This window comes from Salvia hispanica, chromosome 4 (assembly GCF_029641045.1).
Source record: "Salvia hispanica isolate PSC_SH4W2 chromosome 4, Shi_PSC_v1, whole genome shotgun sequence".
Classification (NCBI taxonomy): domain Eukaryota; kingdom Viridiplantae; phylum Streptophyta; class Magnoliopsida; order Lamiales; family Lamiaceae; genus Salvia; species Salvia hispanica.
Genome location: NC_142695.1, coordinates 32178649 through 32200543, shown reverse-complemented (window position 1 = coordinate 32200543; position 21895 = coordinate 32178649). Strand labels below are relative to the sequence as shown.

General features: G+C 36.4%; 2 protein-coding genes across 2 annotated transcripts; one reads left to right on the top strand and one right to left on the bottom strand.

Moving 5' to 3' along the window:
* Positions 1-1715: 1715 nt before the first annotated feature.
* On the bottom strand, positions 1716-9079 carry LOC125193890 (uncharacterized). The gene is made up of 8 exons (XM_048091825.2): positions 8881-9079; positions 8048-8297; positions 7210-7333; positions 5720-6063; positions 3876-5640; positions 3307-3566; positions 2295-2395; positions 1716-2041 (listed from the first exon to the last, which is right to left on the bottom strand). The coding sequence occupies exons 1-7, from the start codon at positions 8967-8969 to the stop codon at positions 2324-2326; spliced, it is 2904 nt and encodes a 967-aa protein (XP_047947782.1). The 5' UTR covers positions 8970-9079; the 3' UTR covers positions 1716-2041; positions 2295-2323.
* A 4458-nt stretch (positions 9080-13537) lies between these two features.
* On the top strand, positions 13538-19151 carry FUG1 (Translation initiation factor 2, small GTP-binding protein). Its single transcript, XM_048091835.2, has 13 exons — positions 13538-13701; positions 13827-15388; positions 15482-15514; positions 15617-15730; positions 15874-16023; positions 16117-16215; positions 16375-16437; positions 16762-16917; positions 16996-17061; positions 17312-17548; positions 17772-18047; positions 18328-18516; positions 18704-19151. Exons 2-13 carry the CDS (start codon positions 13907-13909, stop codon positions 18857-18859), a joined length of 3021 nt encoding a protein of 1006 aa, XP_047947792.2. The 5' UTR covers positions 13538-13701; positions 13827-13906; the 3' UTR covers positions 18860-19151.
* The last annotated feature ends 2744 nt before the right edge of the window (positions 19152-21895 follow it).

The window sequence follows — 21895 nt, the reverse complement described above, 5'->3', positions numbered from 1 at the left end:
ATGCAATATCAGCCACTCATTTTTATTAAATGAGTGGTCCAGATTTTTTCACATGGAAAATATCTTTAGATTAATTAATTATGAAAGGACGGAATGGTAATATCATGGTACATTTTATTCAATAAATATTTTTAAAATTTTTTAATTTTTTTTAATTTTTTTTAATTTATTTTTTCATTTTTTAATTTTTTTTATTCTTTTTTATTTTTTTTAATTTTTTTTTTATTTTATTTTTCAAATACATATACTATTCATGTCAACTACACACATATAATGTCAACTATGTGTACAATCCATGTCAACCACACACACAATTCATGTCAACTACACACATATAATGTCAACTATGTGTACAATCCATGTCAACTACATATACAATTCACGTTAACTACACAATATAATGTCAGTTACATGTACAATTAATGTCAAATAGTATTTATTGAATAAAGTTATTGACATTTGATGTGTAGTTGACATGAATTGTATATGTAGTTGACAAAAAAAATGAATTTTTTTAAAAAAATTTAAAAAAATTAAAAAAAATTAAAAAAATCACAATTATGCCCTCGTGTTGACATAAACTATATGATGTTCACATTTCACAAATATTCTGGATGAGTGGCTGAGATTGCATCTCAATTCTCAATTCGGTTCATAAATCTCAACCTAACAAGACCCTATTAATATATACTCCCTCCGTCCCACTTAAAATGCAACATTTGAGAATCGGCACGAGATTTTATATAGTGTTGTTTTGTGAGTTAATGAAGAGAGAGTAAGAGAGATGAAAAAGTAGAGATAGAGTTGTTTCCATTTAAGGAAACGTTTCATTTTTAATGGGACAACCAAAAAAGGAAAACGTTGCATTTTTAATGGGACAGAGGGAGTATAATTTATTTGTTTTATATACACTAATAGAATATAGATATATATAATATAAAGTTAATTGAATATATATAATATTTATTATATAAAAATATATTAAAAGAATATATATTATATATATGATACACTATATTTAGAATATAATTCGGTTTTTCAGTTTTTTTTTTTCGTCCAAACCGAACCGAACTAAAAAACCGAAATTTTTGTATTTTTAAAACCGAACCGAACTGAGAAACCGAAAAAACCGAACCGAATTTCAAAATTTCAGTTCGGTTCGGTTCGGATATTCAGTTTTCGGTTTTTTTGCTCACCCCTAACTGGATTAGTATTTCGGAAAGGTAGTTTTATGACAATTCAACCTCCTTAAGTGTAGTAATTACTCCTATCTATCAATATTGGTGCAAAGATAATGTTCGTACTATATGTCGTCAGAAATAAAGTACTCCCTCTGTTCCATAGTAGTAGAGTCATTTTGCTATTTTGGTACGTTCCATAGTAGTGGAGTCATTTCCCTTCATAGTAAAGGTCAAACACATTTCTTCTCACTTACTTTATTCTCTCTACATTTTCTTCTCTCACACTTTATTATCTTTTTATTTAATACATTACACACATTTTTCTTAATCTCCGTGCCAGAGAGACATGCCTACACTTCTATGGAACGGAGGGAGTAGTAATTTGTCATCCAGTGCATATCTTTTCTGATGTTGAATCAATATTGAAAAAACAGAAAGAAAGACAAGAAAGGTCTATAAGAAATTAGAGATGACCATCCCTTTGTTGATAATGTAGAGATGTTTACCTATCACACCAACAACGAAATTGAGATATTAAAGCAAAAGAGGGTTAATATTCTTAGAAAACTGGATTCAAATTCAAAATGAACCGCAATCTCCAGACTTACAGTAGCAAAATTCTGAAACAGTAAAATATGATAATCCGACACACGACACAACTATCACGACTAAACAAGCCTGATGACTAGGCGTTATTGAAACTGAGATCCGAAAGTAAAAGCACTCAAGATAGAGGTTCTCTTGTATCTTGAATAACGGAATTTTAGTTTACTCCATTCGAGGTGAAAAAGTAACAGATAACATTAACACAGTGTGTTCGAAATGGCGCTGTTAAGCTCAAGGTTCGATGAGTGAACCATCTGCAAGGATGGCACGTCAGAGTTAGTTGTGAAATAGAACATAGCTTATGAAAATGTGTACTTTATTACATGTTGCAGTTATCATGTTATAAGAAAATTGTAAGGTAATATAGGAATTAGGACCAAAGTATTGCTAGAAAGACCAACAAGATGAAATACAGAAGCAGGGGGACATAAATAGATAACATATTCACCTGTCACTCTCGGGATAATTTTATATAGAAGAATCATGAGATGAGTAATAGAAAATTACCAGACGCCACATATTCGAGAATAATCCAATTAGTTTCTCCCACGGCTCTTGTTGAAAGAGTGCCGTGACAAGAGCTTCTGACCAGGTGTGTGGTGATCATCCTGCAAAAGTTTTCGAGCCATTGTTTTAGTGCAAAGTTGTAAAGGTATTGTTATGCTAGATGCTGCTAGGGAATGGACGTCTCTCATCCTATTATAAAACCTGCTCAGTGTTCTAATAATTTTCCATTTCTTACATAAAAAGAAAAGAAAATGATGCACTCATTTCAAATTAATAAGTACTACCTCTGTCTCACTCAAGATGTTCACATTTCCTTTTTTTTATCCCACTTAAGATGTCCACTTTCCATATTTGGAAACAAATTCCTCATTAAAATATTCAATCACATTTTTCATTCTACTTTATCATACTCAACTACTCCACCTAAAATCCCGAGTCATTCAAGAATGTGGACATCTTGAATGAGACGGAGGGAGTGCTAATTTGAACAGATAGAGGAGTTTTTAGATGATGAAATATTTCAAAAGTCTACTTCCTTTAAATGGTAAAAAGGGAAAATAGAAATTTGCATCAGAATATCATAAAAATGGTCAAGATAAAGTAGAAGAACATAATAGATACTTCCTCCGTCCCATAGAAATAGACCATATTTCCTTTTTCGTCCATACAGTAGAAATAGTCCATTTCCATTTATGGCAACCTTTTTCTCCTCTTTTACTTTATCATTTATGGGTCCTACCATCCACTACACAATTTCAACTACTTTTTCTACTTCTCTCTTACTTTACCGATTATACATTAAAACCCGCGCCAACCTTAAATGGCCTATTTCTATGGGATGGGACGGAGGGAGTATCATTATATTGAGGGCTTTTTATGTGTTAATAGACTTATGGTTACCAACTTTGACATAGGTTGTCTTATTATTAGTAAAAGAACATAAGAAGGAAATTTAACAAAATCATGATTCTATGTGAAAGCATTTGGAAGACACTAGACTATATATGCTAACCTTATACATGGAAGCAGCAGATTCAGATTCTACTGGTTGCACTGGTGCAACCTGGCCTTGCAATTGAAAAGCATCCAAAGCGTCTAATGTCAGCTGCCAACCACAAAGTGCGAGAGTACTCGGACTGGAGCCAGGCCCGCTGCTGCTACTAGAGCCAGCTGCAGCAACATTTCCATTCACCCAGGGACAGTAGGGATTGTGATACTTAATTGGATCAAATTCCACCGCTTCATCATAGTTGCTGCCGCCATTTGGAGGCCCTGACAGAAGTCCATATGCAAAAACAAATGCCTGAATAACATACATAGCCCCGCGCACACAAACACAAACACAGATTGGAATTGATGTCTGAAGCGCTAAAAAATCAGAGCTGTGATTCCACAGAAAATTACAATGCAATTTATAGTAAAATATATTCACGGACTGGAATTGCTTATCGGAAGTGTTAAATACATATGCTCTGAGATGACATACAAAATTGCAGATAAATTTAACAGATACTTATTTGGTAGGTTTAATGTGCAGGATGAACACCTCCAATTTTTATTTACAAAAGTGAGACTCTTTACCTGATGCATTTGCAACTTGATAGCCTGATTCCACAAAACCACAGTCATCGGTTGTTGGATCCTTGGTGGCCTGAGTGACTTCTTCCTTAGATAGCTCCATGCCAGAACATAAAATGGCATTGCAAGAAAGTGAAGGATGAGGACTGTTCTCACAGGAGGTGGCTCGCATATTACTTGTCTTGTCTCCACTTTCAACAGATTCTGCCTTAGTTGAACCCATAACTTTTGAACCACTATCTGCCCTAACTACGGATCGAGACATCAAATCTTGACTATCACCATGAGGATCCTCTCTATCTATTTCTTCAGGGACAAAATCACCCATCAACCCTCGATCTGGTGCAAATTCACCTGTTTGGCCTTGGTTGTCAGTAATTTCAGTAATGGGTTCTACATCACCAACAACACTCTCAGTTCGGTCAATAGAAGCATCAATCCCATGAATTTCAGCTTCATGGCTAGCACCCATGCCAACACTTCCTCCACTAATCCCCAAGCTGGGACCATCCCTCCCATGAGCGTTTGTAGTTTCTGTGTTTACAACTTCTTCTTCATTTGTACTGCTAACTCCAATTTCACCAGTACTTCTCACAGCAGCGGGACAAGTACTCTGCTGTGCTTGATTGCTATAATTCAACTCTGATGTCTCGGCAGGATCTATGTTTTTTACTCCTGATGTAGTTGGAAGATGTATGTCATCAAAATCGCCGGGATAATTCTCAACACTTTCCATTGAATCATTATCTGCACCGTGGTCCACTGTGTCCATTGCAATGACCGAGGATACACGGGTTGAATCTCTAGTTGATGGATTAATCATGAATTGTTCAGTTGCCGGGTCAAATTCATCTTTATAAGCATCAATTCCTATGTCGAAGCCGAATGACCGACTGGGACCAGCACCAGAAGAATCTTTCCTATATGGTGATCGACGGGGTTCTACAACCCCAGAATCACGAGCACGTTTTGAAGGACCAGCAGAGTATTGTCCACCATCATCAACTTCATCACCATCACGATCAATGACAGTACCCTCTCCACTGTCTGCTTGTTGGAGCAGTATGTGTGGCCTGTCACCTGTACTTCCACCTTCATCTAAGTTCCTCTTGCGTGAACTAGGGCCGCGTGATTCAAATGAAGCTGCACGATCACCGACCTCACTGCTGGAAGGCTGCCCAATCAATAAATCTCTACCTCTATGCCCATATTGATATTGTTCAGATGTAGCATTCATGTTCAGCCGCGATGAGGACAATCCAGCAGACATTGTAAGATTCAACTCCACCCCAACATTTGAAAGTGACTTTCCTTCACCAGTTGCAGCTTCATCGTGGTCATCTGCCTGCTCCTTCTCCATACCATCTGCAGCAACCCAACCACTGATGCCACTCGCTGCACTTATTCCACGTGTCAGCATCTTCTTGTTAGTTCCGGGACCATCAGCGCTACTTGGAATAAAACTAGAGGGGCGCGGGACAGTTAGAAAGTCCCACAGTCTCACTGTCGCACCACATAAGCTGCAATCTAACAATGGTGATCTGGATACACCTTTTGAGTTAGTCCCAATAACTTCATGTCCACCATAATCCCTTTTTGTTGAAGAGGACATGGCTTTCTTTCCTCGGCTAGGATCACGAGGAGCACGATATTTTGAAGGACCAATTGAGCAGCCATTTCTAGCCGATTGAGCAGAATGCTCTTCACAATCCTGAATGTTTGGGAGCCACCTAGGTTCCCATCCACAAAGACTTATGAGCTTCTGAGCCTGCAATGTGACAGAAATCTCACTAAGAGGCAAAAAACCTACTAGTTAATAAAAGAAGTAGAGGCCACATGTATATTACACGGGAGTATATGACGAAGACACTATCTCTGGAGCTCTCAGTTCCTAAGAGAAGTTCTAACTTGATGCCAGATTCATTGCGTGAAAGCTGAGACTGGGCCAGCAAACGATCAATTTCTGGGCCGCGAGAAATCTGCATTTGCTCAATTGTCGATGCAGCCACAATGGGAAGGGAGGGAAATTGGAGCAGTCCATCACACCTATCCTTATAACCACCAATAAGTGCTGATGGTGGAGTTGGAGGGAACTGTACCAGGCTTTCTGCACAGCAGTTTCCTGTCCATGGGCAAGTAAGCTTATGCCCTTCGTCAAGTTTCTTGGAAAATTCGTCTCCAGCACCATCAGCTACAACAGAAAATTAGCCAGACAAGTGATATGAATAGTCAATAGCAGTGTGATTTTGATATGCACAAAAAGAAAAGGCTTCGTCTCCCATATTGAATATTCCATTTGAGAGCATTACAAATAAGATTAAAATTAGAGGAATCACAACTTTGAATTACTGTGTTTTGTCAGAAGGATGATTCCAACCAGATCTAAAGAGTATTCACTAGGTACATTCCCCAAGTCAACAAACGCTAGTTACATACAAAAATAATAGCTCCTCAACCAGACATATATAAATATAGGCTCATAGGTTGTTCAGTTAGCTTTATATTTTTAAAGGGTCACAAGCATCTGAAAGCTATTTCTTATAAGTTGATGACGTTCTGAGGAATAGCCATAGAGTATAAGTTGAAGACAAACTTAGTTTATAACACCTACCACGAGGTCAAAGCTAGCTTGAGTGATTTTCCATAAGTAAAAAAGAGGCAGTGACTAAAATGCACAAAACCACTACAGGTGCAAATTTATATGTGAAGAAAAAACCTATTTAGCCACCTATGAAAGAACCCTAGACAATATTGCAATTAACAGAACTACAGTACTATTTGATATTCAAGATGATCCACAAGTACTCCTTTAAGATCCACCAGGTAAGTCACTCCAGTAATAATTAACATATCACTCTTGTTAGCCCTTGTTCATGCATTTACTGGGATTCTGACCCCTTATTCCATAACTGACCAACTCTCTGGAAATATTCAAGACTGATTTTCACAAAAATGCATACATTAAAGCACCATATAATCAACATAACCAAATAAGATTACGATTCAAGAACTTCATACACAGACAATATCTTGGATATTACTACATATTGTGCCTCACAATAAGTATATATTTACATGTCAAAGTTTTGAAGTACACCAATTATTTTGTATGCATATATAGTACTCCCTCTGTTTACTAACATAGGAACTTTGAAAACGGCATGGGTTTTAATGTAAAATTGGTAAAGTAAGAAAGAAAAAATGGGTAAAGTAAGAAAGAGGGAGAAAAATCGTAGTGGAATTAGTGTTAGTGGATTGTGGGGCCCATTTCTAAAATGGATGATGGCATGGAAGAAGCCTTTTTATAATCTAATAACAAACAACCATCACAATTCACCTTCAGAAGGAGTCCAGGTAGCTGATGAAACAAACTTCAAAATTGCACCACAGGATTCACATTCAACTTTATCAACGGCCACATTCACCCATCCTTTTCTAGCACAGGCCAGGGAACTTGCAGCCTGAATCAAGAATTGCACTCAAATACAGAGATAAGCATATAACGGCATCTAGTCCACCACCAATCTTGGCCCAACAGAAAGCTATACAGGGAGCATAAACTCAAAAATAAAAGAAACTATGAATGGATTTGCACAAAAGCATAACCACCAATCCAGCAGATATTCTGTTCATTCCACATCTATATCTTACTAAATCATTCTGATTGTCTTCTAGCCATTTAGTCTGTCTACTGACTCTACCCAGTTTAATTTTTGGCAACCCTAATAATATCCTATCCAACTTAAATCTGAACCTATTTGAGTGTACAAAAGCAGTCTCAGTCTCAGATTCATGCCACACCCAGGCCATCACATCTTAAGGTTTTCAAATTGATAGCAAGCAATTTGTATTCTACTTCAATCAATCTTTTCCAGCACTAGTAGTTATACTGATAAATCAAGTTTACAAATGTTTATTACCAGTGGATCACTATCTAGAAAGGAAAAAAAATCAGAAAACAGCTAATACTAGGCCCAAAATCATAGAAAGCCAATCACAATACCTAACATAATGGAACAACAAATTACTGAAGTGAGACATTATTTTGATCAATCAATATGATGGAGACGATGAGAATCTATGAGGAAGACATTAAACTAACTCAACTGAAGATAGCATTAACAGAGGAGCAATTTCTGGAAAGAAAACACAGAAAAGAGGATAAGCTCAAAAACCTTGGGTTTTCCAAACCAATTGGCTGGTTTGAATGTTGAGAGGCGTCTCAACAAGTCACCCCTTTCCCAGGGCCTGCAAGAAGGCTGTGATGATCCAAGTGCTGAACCACCAGCACTAGTGCTCAGTGATGTGTACATGGGCTGTGAACCGATCTGGGAAAGAGACCCTCCTTTCGAATTCTGCACTTGACCAAGCCCATCTGAGCTGCCAGCATTTGTGGGAACAGCAGGAGACGATGCCCCAGCAGAACTATATAGAAGAGCAGCAAAATAAGATTTAAGACAATCATTATGAGAAATCCAACATCGCCAATCTAATTAAGACTCTTGAAAAAATGATCTTGTCCTAAATTGACCAGGACTACTCATTCATTATTTGCAGTTTCTTGCATTTGGGTAAAACAATGGAGATTAAAGGTTCTCAGAAGCAAATGATGTTCCATTCCTTAAAGAGATAGAATTTCCATTACATAATTTTCAAATTACAAACAATTAAGTAAAATTACTCATAGATAGACTGAAATTTGCCAATCGGCTAAATTTGAAAACTAATTAATCGATAGAAAATAATGAAACTTGGCAGAAAAGGTGAAACTGTAATCAAGGAGTGCAGAAAACGAAGAGGCGTCACATCACATGCCCTAATTTTTCAGCACATCACTCATACGCAAGCTGTGGGCACTAGAAAGAGGATAAAATCGAACAGACTAGGAATTCGTGCAAAGAATTTAAGCAATAAAGACAGAAAAAAAAGGTGCAACAAGTAGTGAGATCACAGTCGTAAAGATCAGCAATTGCAATTAGGAAAAGAGGTTTGTGAAAGGTAATTTCACCTGGCAGCGGGAGTGAGGGTGGGAGGAGGAGAGGAAGATCTCGGGGGCAATAAGGGGTCGCGTGAGGAGCTCACGGCTTCGTCCTTCATCCTTGGCGAGCGCGCTCTCTGTGTCGCTCTTGCTTTCTCATATAGTGTGTTTGTGTGTGAGAGAAGTCTTTGGGTGTAATTAAAACTGACATGCGCGAGTCATTTTGTTGATTGACACTGAAAACAAATTAGGAAGGGAGCTGCCATTTATTTCTCTACTAGTACTAAAGAGTTCTTAGAATTTTGAAAATATCACTACGGCCATATTTGATTGTCCGACAAGTAAAGTTGTTAAGGAAAATGATTCTTAGGAAAATGAATCCTTGAAATATGAAACAACTTAATTTTCTTGTGTTTGGAAAAATCAAAATTTTAAATTTCATATTTGATTAAATAATAATAATAATTTTGATATTATATTAAGATTCCTTTAATAAAAAATTAATTAAAAAAATTATAATATATTATTATTTTATTTATTATTATAATGCTAATTTAAATAATTTAATTAAGATTTTCTTCATTTATTAATTTATATTATTATAATTTTAAATATTTATTGATATTATAATTGAATAATATTTATAATTTCAAAATTTCATTAAGCTATTGAATAAAATTTATAATTTCAAAATTTCATTAAGCTTTATAATAATAGTATAAGATTGAACTTATTAAATAATTAAATATGTAAGAATCTAAAAACTGGGAAAAAGAATACCTGAGAAAAGCTAGGATTTAGAATCCTAGAAAGTTGTACTAACTTTCCTTATTCCGGGATTTTGATTACTTTTCCAATTTGATTAAAAACCAAAACAAACACAGGAATTTAAAATTTAAGGAATCAGATTACTTTCCCAGACAGAATCCGTGCAACCAATCACTACAGGTTTTTAGAAAATTATTAATTACTCCCTCTGTCCATAAAATATTGTCTAAATTTGACTCGACACAAGTTTAAAATATGTGAAGAAAAGTGAGTTGAAAAAATTAGTGGAATGATGGTCCCATATTTATATATTAGTTTTATAATAGAATGTGCGATAGTTTTATAATAGAATGTGAGTGTAAAGACTTGATGGAAAGTGGGGTCCATTTATCAAAAATAGAAAGAAAAAAAATGAAAAGTGGACAACTTTTCACGGACGGATCAAAATAGCAAAATTGGACAACATATCACGGACGGAAGGAGTACATTTCAGGTCCTTTTCTATTTATTTTTTTCCATTTTAACCATGAACTTCTTTAAGACATACTCGTTCCATCCTACAAGAATACGCAATTTTAGTTAGACACGGATTCTCCATCATTTTGGTTAAGATCATATGGTTCTAATCCTTGTTATTCATCATTTAAACATTCTTCTATTTCTAATCTTCCATCCAATTCAAGTTTGGATTTAGCTTTTGTGGCTAGATCCACCTCATCTTGTTTGATTTTGTGTTTAATTTGATGATCAACACTTGTGGCATAATACTTGGGTAAATCACATTGATTTTTATCATTTGGTATCTAGAGCCTATGTGCCTAGAAAGTGGTTGATCTATTGTTTCTTCCTTTGGTTTTTTTTTTTTAGCCTTTGTGTTTTCTTGTTTTAACATATATTTAATTGTTGATCTAATTTCTATCGTAGTTTGATTGAGCTGAAATTTTATGTGAATGAACCTTGATATGTTAGCTAATTGCATGCAAAAATTCAACCAAAAATACCTTCGTTTGCTTATGGATCTGATCGATTGAATATAAGTGTCATGTTTCAGTATAGTTGGAAAAAACGTGAAATATACTACTCCATCCGTTCCTTCATAGTTGAGTTATTTTTCCAATTTTAGGAAGTTATCTCATAGTTGAGTCATTTCTATATATGATAACACTTTTTCTCACTTTTACTGTACTCTCTTTTACTTTATTCTCCCTACTTTATTCATTTTCTACTTTATTTTTTCTACTTTTTTTTTCTCTGTCTTACTTTTTTTTATCTATTTCTTTAACACACTAAACATCAATTTCTTAAACTCCATGCCGGAAAGTTTTATCTCAACTATGAGGGAACGAAGGGAGTATCTAATTTCAAAAGCTGACTTGTTGGGCTCATCTTTCCCTTGAACTACACTCATTGTTGAAGCTATCTACAAATTTTCAGCCAATTTGGGGTTGGGGAACCATTCCAAAAAAAATTCCTAAAGTTCAATACATGATTACTACAATTTCAGTTCATATATATAGCTTGTCTGTGTTGCCTTTAAGCCCAGTTCCTTGCTTTCACATGCTTGATCATTATTACTTTGGTGTTTACTACTTGCGCGACTATATTTACTTGAGGTGTATACCTTGATTGATTTTGTCTGAGCACCAACAATATGGATAGAAACCAAGAGAAAATACAATGATTCTACCATGGATAGAAACCATGAGAAAATACAATGATTCTACCATTTGAGACTAGTCCTAGATTGGATTTGAGCTCTTAATCTTTAATCTCCTCCAGAAATGGCTTGAGATCTTCTATTTATCTTCAAAATCGAGCTCTAGTCGCCTCCAATTGATTAGGACATGCATCCCTGGCTATTTATACCTTTAGGCGGGCCCATGGACTTGAAATAGGCTTCAGCACGTCGCCCGTGGGTTGTCGGGTTCGTAAAAGGTCTGAACCCGGCGAGTCATCAAATTTGCACTTTGTCTTTTGAAGTTGAACCCAATGGTGGTCTTTTGAGGTCATTTAGAAATGATCTTAATATGCCAATTATTGTTTATATTCTAATCTTATTTGCTATCAAGCTATACTTACTTCTTTCTTCTTTTTCTCTTTAAGCTCTAGCCCTCTCGTCTTACAATACTTGAAAACGAGTGTGTAATTCACCTTAACACGGATATTAAAATAATGTTATACAAGTCTACAATTTGATTCTCCTGACGTTATGAAGATATTTTTAAAGAATGAGGATCGCGTTTGATATTAATGCATTAGTTCAAGGACTAAATTTGTAGCTCTCTCAGCTATAAAAGTATTAAAATGCCCACTGGGCCAAAATAGTGAAAAGTAACTTCTAGCGATATTACATCAAAGGTTAGACTGTTGTGATTTTAAGGTGTGATTTAAGTTCACAAAACGGATTTTAATTCCCTAAAAACACTATTTCTACAAATATACAGACGCACATTGTAGTACGAAGGGCATCGAATCCACAGGGATGAGGGTAATTGCTAATACTATTAAATCTAAATAAAAAACAGTAAAGTTGTGGCCTTAAAGGTTTGGACAAACGATTTAAGAAAAAATACCTAGGAGGTAAACTCAAGATTAACACAATAAAGGCAAAAAACTACTTCTAACTTGGTTCAGGTTACTTTTTCACATGACTCCTATTCCATAATTACTTTTCCAATGCTTTAGGGTCTTGTTGATTTTACACTTACTCGCAGCCGATCATTGATCGAGGAATTGTGCACCTTGGATGGGTTGATCTCGTCTCCTACGCTCTACTTACTAATTGTGCATTAAAACCTGTCTTGTCCCAAAAATTTCTATTTTTTGGGACGAAGGAAGTATAAAACATGCATTTCAAATTGCTTGTATGTGTAGAACCTTAATTTTCATACTCCATCCGTTCCAAAAAAATATGCGCACTTTCCATTTTCGTCTGTCCCATAAAAATATGAACATTTTCATTTGTGGTTGACCCAATTAATTACCCCTATACATAAAGTTATTTACAACTTATAGCACCATTAAAACACTATAATAATGTGGGTCCCACTTTCCATTAACACTACTTTAATTACTTCCTTCGTTCCCTCGTAGTTGAGGCGAAACTTTTCGGCATAGAGATTAAGAAATGAATATTGAGTGTTTTAAATAAATAGATAAAAAAGTAAAAAAGAGAAAAAAGGCAGAGAGAATAAAATAGAGAGAATAAAGTAAGAAAGAGAAAAAAGTTACTATATATGGAAATAACTCAACTATGAAGGAACGGAGGGAGTACCATTCACCTCCTCATTCTTACTTTACCAATTTTGTCTTAATTCTAGTTTCATACCACATGCACATTTTTATGGGAAGAAGAGAGTATATGAGAATAAATTTTTTTACATTGTGGTTGTCGTTTCATTTATGTTGTGTTTTACAAGCATTTGTGTGTTTAAGCAAAAACGTCTAGATATTCTACATTATACGTAGGCTCTGGTATTCCACTCATTCCTAAATATATATAATTTTGAAATGACACGAATTTTAATGTAAAATTAGTAAGCTGAGAGATATAGAAAGAATAGTGTGTTAGTTAAAAATTGGTCTCACCTCCGTAAAGAAATTTCTTAGAATAAAAAATTTCTATTTTTCGGAGATGAACCAAAAAAAAAATAATTCCTATTTTTGAGAAATGGAGGAAATATATAAAAATGTGAATCATATTCCATTAACCCTTATAATTCACTTTTCTTTAAATTGATTTAATTCACTTTTCTTTAAATTGGACAATTACGATGGAGAAGTGTATCATTGGTAAATGTTGCTGAGAAAAAATAATCGAATTATAGAATAAGGAAAAAAGGAAAAAGACAAGGAGGGGAAAACCGAAATCAGAAATCAAAGCCTTATCATGCAATGGCGAGAAATGACAGGCAAAGGAATAGCCACACAATCATATCCCAACCCACACAACACCATCTTATGTTTCTCACCCCCACAGCCACTCACTTGACTTCTACCCGCATCCTCTCCCTCTCTGCCTCCCTCCATCGCTCAACACTTCCACCAATTGAAAGAGAAAAACGGAATCCCGATATTTTGCAGGTACTATTATTTATTGTTCATCTCAATTGGGGGTTTCCTTATTTTATGCTGATTGCTGGGTTTCTGCAGCTGAGACTAATATGTTAGTTAAAAAACTGAACTTTTTTTGTATTTTTTTTCTTTAGGAGATTGGAGATAATTGAGTTTAATATAGAGATAAAAAGGTGGAATCTTGGAATGGTGCAGGGAATTTAAGTATTAAGGCATGGCTTCATTAGCTTCCCTTGCGAATTTGGGGAGCTTGAACATGATTTCTTTTGGTAATTTTGACGGCTCTGTTTGTTTAGTTAGGAGCATTTCTATTCATAGGAATGGGAATAGTTTTAGTGGAAGGAGGTGGAGGTATGTTGGTGTTTGTAGATATTCTGTAACGACGGATTACATTGCGGAACAAGGGACTTCGGTGTCTCTTGATTCGACCTACGGAGGTAGCAAAGAGAGTGACACCAACGCATTTCTCAAGGCAGCTCCAAAGCCTGTGTTGAAATCGGGGTCTAAGCCGAATCCCCTTCTTAACATGAGCTCGGATGAGTCGAAAGTTAACACGAGGTCGGATGCTGGGAGGGTGAGTGATGCAGAGGAAGAGAGGAGTAAGGTGATTGAGTCGTTAGGAGAGGTGCTTGAGAAGGCGGAGAAGTTAGAGACTAGCAAGAAACCCGATGCGCCTGCTAGCAAACCCTTGACTAGTGAAGTAGTGAACCAAAGGAATGGTAAGCCATTTAGTTCCGCAGAGAGCACAAATCGCAAGTCTAATAATAAGACCAATAAGAGTGTCTGGCGCAAAGGTAATCCCGTGTCGTCTGTGCAAAAAATTGTTAAGGAGACGGTAAAACAAGAACCTAGAACAGATGGAGGAGGGGTTTCCGTGTCTAGTTCTCAGCCTGCTGCTCCTGTTAGACCCCCGTCTCCACCTCAAAAAATACAACCAAAATTACAGGAGAGGCCCTCAGTAGCTCCTCCTTCGCCTCCTATAAAGAAACCTATCACACTGAAGGATGTCGGGGCAGGTCCGAAGCCACTTGTTTCGAATGGAACTGGTTCACCTCCAAAGTCTAAAGAACGGAAACCAATTCTAATTGATAAGTTTGCATCTAAGAAACCGGTGGTTGATCCTGTGATTGCTCAAGCTGTTTTAGCACCTACAAAACCAGTGAAGACATTTGGTCCTGTAAAGTTCAAAGAAGGATTTAGAAAGAAGGGTGGTCCATCCGGAGCACCTCGTAGGCGTTTAGATGAGGATGGTATTCAAGATGAGGATGCATCTGAACTAGATGTTTCTATTCGTGGTGCTGCAACTGCTAGAAAAGGAAGAAAATGGTCCAAAGCAAGCCGAAAGGCTGCCAGGCTTCAGGCAGCGAAAGATGCAGCACCTGTCAGAGTAGAAATCATGGAAGTTGAGGAAGATGGTATGTCAACCGAGGAGTTGGCCTACAACTTAGCCACTAGTGAAGGTGAGATTCTCGGGTATCTGTACTCTAAGGGAATCAAGCCTGATGGTGTCCTAAAGCTGAGTAAAGATGTGGTTAAGATGGTCTGTGAAGAGTATGAGGTGGAAGTCATTGATGCTGATCCTATCAGGGTGGAGGAATTGGCAAAAAAGAAGGAAATTCTTGATGATGATGACTTGGATAAGTTAGAATTGAGGCCTCCTGTGCTAACCATAATGGGCCATGTTGATCATGGAAAGGTCAGCAACATCCGTACTCAATTTTCGTCCATGTTTTAAATAGAATACGCTATCTTTACAAGCTTCGGCTAACTGGATTCTCTCCACATGCAGACGTCACTCTTGGACTACATACGGAAGAGCAAGGTATACGTTGCATATAACCTGTTTCTGATGATGTCACGAGACACATACATTGCCTTTAACCCATTTCTTGGAAACTGAATCCCAACTTATGTTTTTTATTAGGTGGCAGCATCTGAAGCTGGTGGGATCACTCAAGGGATAGGGGCTTACCGATTTCAAGTACCTTTCGATGGAAAGCCACAAACATGCGTTTTTCTTGATACTCCCGGGCATGAAGTAATTTTATTTCTAGCTTATGATATTCTCATTCATTTGATCTATCTTTTTAGATTGTACAGATTAAAATAGCTATCATAAGTTATTTCCTGAGAAGTAATCTGCTCAGTATTTCTCGTTCTTATATCAAAGTATTCTTGTAGGCATTTGGGGCAATGAGAGCACGTGGAGCAAGAGTGACAGATATCGCTATTATTGTAGTTGCAGCTGATGATGGGATCCAACCTCAAACAACTGAGGCTATTGCACATGCCAAAGCAGCAGGAGTCCCAATCATTGTAGCTATAAATAAGGTATGTTGAGGCTGGTGTTATTGATAGATTTATTAATTTCCTATTAATTTTTCAGGGAATTTTGATTGCCATTCAATTTCCCCTTCATTGCAGATAGATAAGGATGGAGCTAATCCAGATCGTGTCATGCAAGATCTTTCATCTATTGGATTGATGCCAGAAGAGTGGGGTGGTGACATCCCAATGGTTAAGGTGACAAAATTTAGACCTGGAAATTCCATAACCCCCTCCCCCCAAAAAGAGAGAGAGAGATGGAGATAGAGATAGAAAGTAAAACACACGCACAGAGTAGGAAACCTACAAAGAACTTTTGATTGTATGCTGAAGTTATTTCTGAACAATTTATGACAGGTAAGTGCTCTCAAAGGGGAGAATGTTGACGAATTGCTGGAAACAGTCATGCTTGTTTCTGAGGTAACTAATACGTTGATCTTCAGGCAGAAGCTTTTCTATTACTGATCTCTATTTTGACATATTCTACTGCTTTTTTCTAGCGCATCTTCCATGTGTCTGTAATGGCATGTTAGTATGTTAGTATGAACCCACACATGATTGATGTCTCAACACATTTTGGAATACTCTCACCTTCAGTTGTCATTTTACTGAGAGTCGAGGATTTCTATGATTCTAACAGTATTTTAATTATTTAGTAGATTGTTAATCATTTATATCTATTTGATTGTCTACAATGGTTTTTATTGGTCTTTTTTTAATTTTGTTCGCTTTCCTCCATTGAAGTTGCAAGAGCTGAAGGCAAACCCAAATAGAAATGCTAAAGGAACAGTTATTGAAGCTGGTCTGGATAAATCCAGAGGACCTGTAGCTACATTCATTGTGCAAAATGGAACACTCAAAAGAGGAGACATAGTAGTTTGTGGTGAAGCTTTTGGAAAGGTTTGTTTTTACATCAAACATCCTTAGACAAACTTTTCAATTTTTTTACTGATGTTGAGACCTCATTTTTCATGTCAGGTGAGGGCTTTATTTGATGATCAAGGGAAAAGGGTTGATGAAGCAGGGCCTTCGATTCCAGTACAGGTATTTATAGTCGTGAAATCAACATGCTTTCTTTGTCATTCTTATTCATCACTGGATGCTATAACAACAACCTAGGATGTAGCAAACTTGCTAAACTATATTGGGCTTTGATTTATTTAGCTTCCAGTTTGATGTAGTGTATAGCTAACTTTGTATCTCTGTCTTTCTGCGCGAACATAACTATTAGTCCGTTTACTGATAAAGTGATCTGCATTTCTGTTGATTGATAAGTAAGCACATGATTTGGCAGGTTATTGGATTAAATAATGTTCCTTTAGCTGGTGATGAGTTTGAGGTTGTTGGTTCACTTGATATCGCTCGAGAACAGGCAGAGTCACGGGCAGATTATATGAGGAATGAGCGTATTATGGAAAAAGCTGGAGACGGAATGATTACACTATCCTCGTTGGCTTCTGCTGTTTCAGCGGGGAAAACTGTTGGATTAGATCTTCATCAGCTTAATATAATACTGAAAGTTGATCTTCAGGTATGCCTATTGGTATCATACGGAACCTAACTCGACCTTTTAAGATCCTGCAAACTGTCCACAGTAAAGATGCAAGGCTTAGTAATAGTGAGAGAATCACTAACTTCACTGTCATTCCATCTATTCAGTACTAAGATTCTGATTGTTGAACACTCTATAATCAAAATAACTCAAAGTACTTTGATTTGATGTGAAATGAGCTCAAATATTTGTTTAATCGTAGGGGTCGATTGAGGCTGTCAGGCAAGCTCTGCAGGTGCTTCCACAAACTAACATCAGTCTGAAGTTTCTACTGCAAGCAACGGGGGATGTCAGCTCCAGTGATGTTGACCTTGCAGTGGCAAGTAAAGCAATTATTTTCGGCTTTAATGTTAAGGTACCTGGTTCAGTCAAGAGCCAAGCAGATAGCAAAGGTGTTGAGATTCGGCTGTACAGAGTTATCTACGATCTTATTGATGATGTTCGGAATGCAATGGAGGGACTCCTAGATACAGTTGAGGTAAAGCATATTTACAGATTCTTCGATTTTTGTGGTTCAGAATATGTGGGAATCACTTTGTGATGACTGGAAGTCCATGTTCGAAACTAGTTTATATAGTTAGCTTAACTAATATAGTGGCAGAAGGCCTGTTAATTGACTTTAATCCCTAAATATTTGTTTCGAAATCTCAGGACTAAGTGAGGGCTGGATGCCAGTACTTACTAATAATTTTTGTTAAACTCGCTTTTTTTTGGTTGAAGAATACTGACATTATCCGGAAACTTGTTTGTTCTTCCAGGAAGAGGTGCCTATAGGAATGGCGGAAGTGAGGGCTGTATTCAGCAGTGGCAGTGGGCGTGTTGCAGGATGCATGGTGACAGACGGCAAGCTAGTTAAAGGCTGTGGAATTCGCGTGCTTAGAAAAGGCAAAGAAGTTCATGTTGGCGTACTTGATTCCTTAAGACGGGTCAAGGAGATGGTGAAAGAGGTAATTTCTGACCCGACATTGTCTCTGTTACTTTGACTTACCTCTTAAATAGGAAGCGACGTGTAAAATCAATGTTCTGACATTGCCACTTACTCAGTTCTACCATGTCGTTTTTCCTTTATGCAACATTTCCCTGTTGCTAGTTCGTCTCTTCTTACCTCATTTACCATTATGGGCAATGTTACAGGTGAATTCTGGACTAGAGTGTGGAATTGGAGCAGAGGATTACGATGATTGGGAGGAAGGAGACAGTGTGGAGGCCTTCAACAAAGTGGAGAAGAAGAGGACGCTAGAAGAGGCATCGGCCTTAATGTCAGCTACGCTGGAGGAAGTACGGAGATAAACTGTATATAAGACATTGCTGGAGGTGGTGTCGTTGGCAATGAATTCGACTGGTTGGATCCTGTTGCGTATATCCATCCCAGTAGCTACGCCGCCTGCCAAAAAAGGAACGTGCAGATTAGCCCCTGTTTGTATGCTATTTCTTTGTAAATAGACAAATAGTTGATGTATATCAGAAACTGAGCTCCATTTTGTTAGGAGTGACAGGTTGAGCATTCGTTCAAGTTTTTCAAATTGAAAGAGTTCAGACACATGTAACAAGATACAGTGTTCTAACACAAATGTCCCTTGCAGTTTGGAACTGTTCGAGAGAGGAGAGGTGTTGTGCATTTTAAGGTATAAATATAAGCGCATGTAGCCACAGGCTAGTACCTCCTCCGTCCGAAGAAAGATGACTCTTTCCTTGGGTAGCATAGGATTTTATGCAACTTTATTTTGTGTGTTGAGTAGAGAGAATAAAGTAAGAGAGATAAATACAGTAGAGATAAAAATGTTTCTATTTAGTAATGAGTCATTTTGGTTGGGATAAATAAAAAAGAAAAGAGGGTCAATTGAGGTGGGACGGATGAAGTAATAAATATCTTAAACATATTCTAAAACTGCAAGAAAACTCCTGGATAGGTATCCTACATTTGTACTGAATTCTTTCTGGTTAAAGAATCTCTGTCTAATTTTTCTGGAACAATTAGGAGGTTCTCAAGAAGAAATATGGGCTTCTGGCGGCAACATGCTTGGTCCCGCTCATGAGGACAAATCACTATGTTCTAAGAAGAAATATTTGAGTATCTATCTCATTCATCTCATACCAAATCCAATCAATCAAATAACTTTTTCGAGATATATGAGATTAAAAGTACTCCCTCCATCGGTGATAATTTGTCGTTTGACTCGGCACGAGTTTTAAAATATGTAATAGAAAGTGAGTTGAAAAAGTTAGTAACATGTAGGTCCTACTTTTATATATTAGTTTTATAATAAAATTGGAGTGATAATGAGTTAGTGGAATGTGGGGTCCACTATCAAAAATGATAAAAGTGAAAGGTGACAAATTTTTAGGGATAAACGAAAATGGAAATAAGTGACAAATTTTCAGGGACGTAAGGAGTAGTAGATAGAGGTCGAATTTATAAGAAGATGGTTTGGATGATCTAAGAGACTTAATAGCGATAAAAGAATAGATATGTTTTGGATACGGAATAAAATAAAATAGAAGCATTAAAAATAAGACAGATAGATCACCAATGAGACAAACTACTCCTGACTTGATTCGGAATGGTTTCAACCTATTTTACCAAACTCATTTGGCCATTCCTAAAAATTTCTAGCCACTCACGGATCCAAGTTGTGTTATGCTCCCGCTGATCACGTCTTCTAGGCTTTTACTTACTTATCTTTCACCCCTGCTAGATAGCGTATTAAGCTGCATATTAATTTCTAAATCGGATCAACAATCCCTTAGACTACTCACCTATCACACACTACTAGGTAGCGCATGCGGCTTTTGATTATAGTGTTTGAACAAGAATGATAATCCACTTATTGAACAATAACCTCACACGTTCTAGTCCTTAGGGCCACCTATGAAACCATAATCTCACATGTTTCTGGTTGTTAGATTTCTCCTTATTGTAAGTTAAAGAGACATTAAATAATAGACAAATACAAAATTAATTTATTCGAATAGAACTAACACATGTGAAAATAAGCACAATAATAATAAAAAATGAGTTGTTGAAAACATGCAAGAAAATCATCATTTGGAGAAATAAGGTTCAACACAATTTATACTAGTACAAGCTAGCTTGAGTAATCCAAAAACTTAGCTACACATGGCATGATAAAGAAAATTTAAATACGAATACCAAAGTGAAGGTTGAGATAACTCTTCTTAATCTTCTCTTGTGCGGATCCCTATGATTTTACGTCGGGCGGCGTGAAAAGATGGAAGAAAAAGAAGAGAGAAAACAATAAATCCACGTGACCAAATTTTGTACAACCAAACACTAGTTTATTTGAAAAAATAAGTTTATTTATGCATTTAATTGAAATATATGGATGTAATCTGTAGTACATGGAAAGTGCATAATATTGTGGTCATATATTTATAATTTGTGTATAATTTTTTTACTTTTTTAGAACCATAAATGTAATTAGTGAATACTTTAATTCAAATTTTAAAAACAATAGAAAGAAAATTCAAATATAAAAATAAAAAATGAGGTTAAAGGCTAATAACTCTTTCTAACTTGTCCACTTACTACATTTATTATTTTAATATATAATTAATATATAAAATTATTAATATAACCTTATTTTGATTGTACAAAATTTGGTTGTTTATCATCACTCGAGAGAAAATGTGGAACAAAAGATCAGATAAAAGGTAATCCCTCCGTCCGCCATTACTTTAACTAGTTTCCTTTTTGGTTCGTCTACAATACTTGTCACACTTACTTTTTACTACTTTTAGCACTGGACCCCACATTCCACTCACTCATTTAACTTACATTTTATTATAAACTATTACTCCATCCGTCCCCAAAGAATATGCACTTTGGGTATGACACGAGTTTTAATGCAAAATTGGGAAAGTAAAAGAGAGGTAGAGAGAATAAGTAATTAAAGTATTGTTAGTGGAGAATAGGTCTCACCTTATTAGAGTGAAAAAGAGTTTCCAAAATTGGAAAGTGCATATTCTCGTGGGACGAACTAAAAAGGAAAGAGTGCATATTCTGGTGGGACGGAGGGAGTATTTAAAGTAGGACTCACATTTCACTAACCTTTTCTACCCACTTTACTTTATATTTTTTTAAATTAAGCCAGGTCAACTTGTGACAATTAATTGCGAACGGAGGGAGTATGAATTATGAGCCCAATGAAACCATTTTGTAGGCGTGGAAATGATTGAGACCCAATAGTGTTCGAGTTATACGGTATATCTGAAGTAAGGAAGAAAGTAGGCTCGAAAAGGGTAAAATATCGCGCTAGGAGTCGCCTGATCCAGTCAGTGGACGCTGAGCACCTTTTGTTCTCGCTA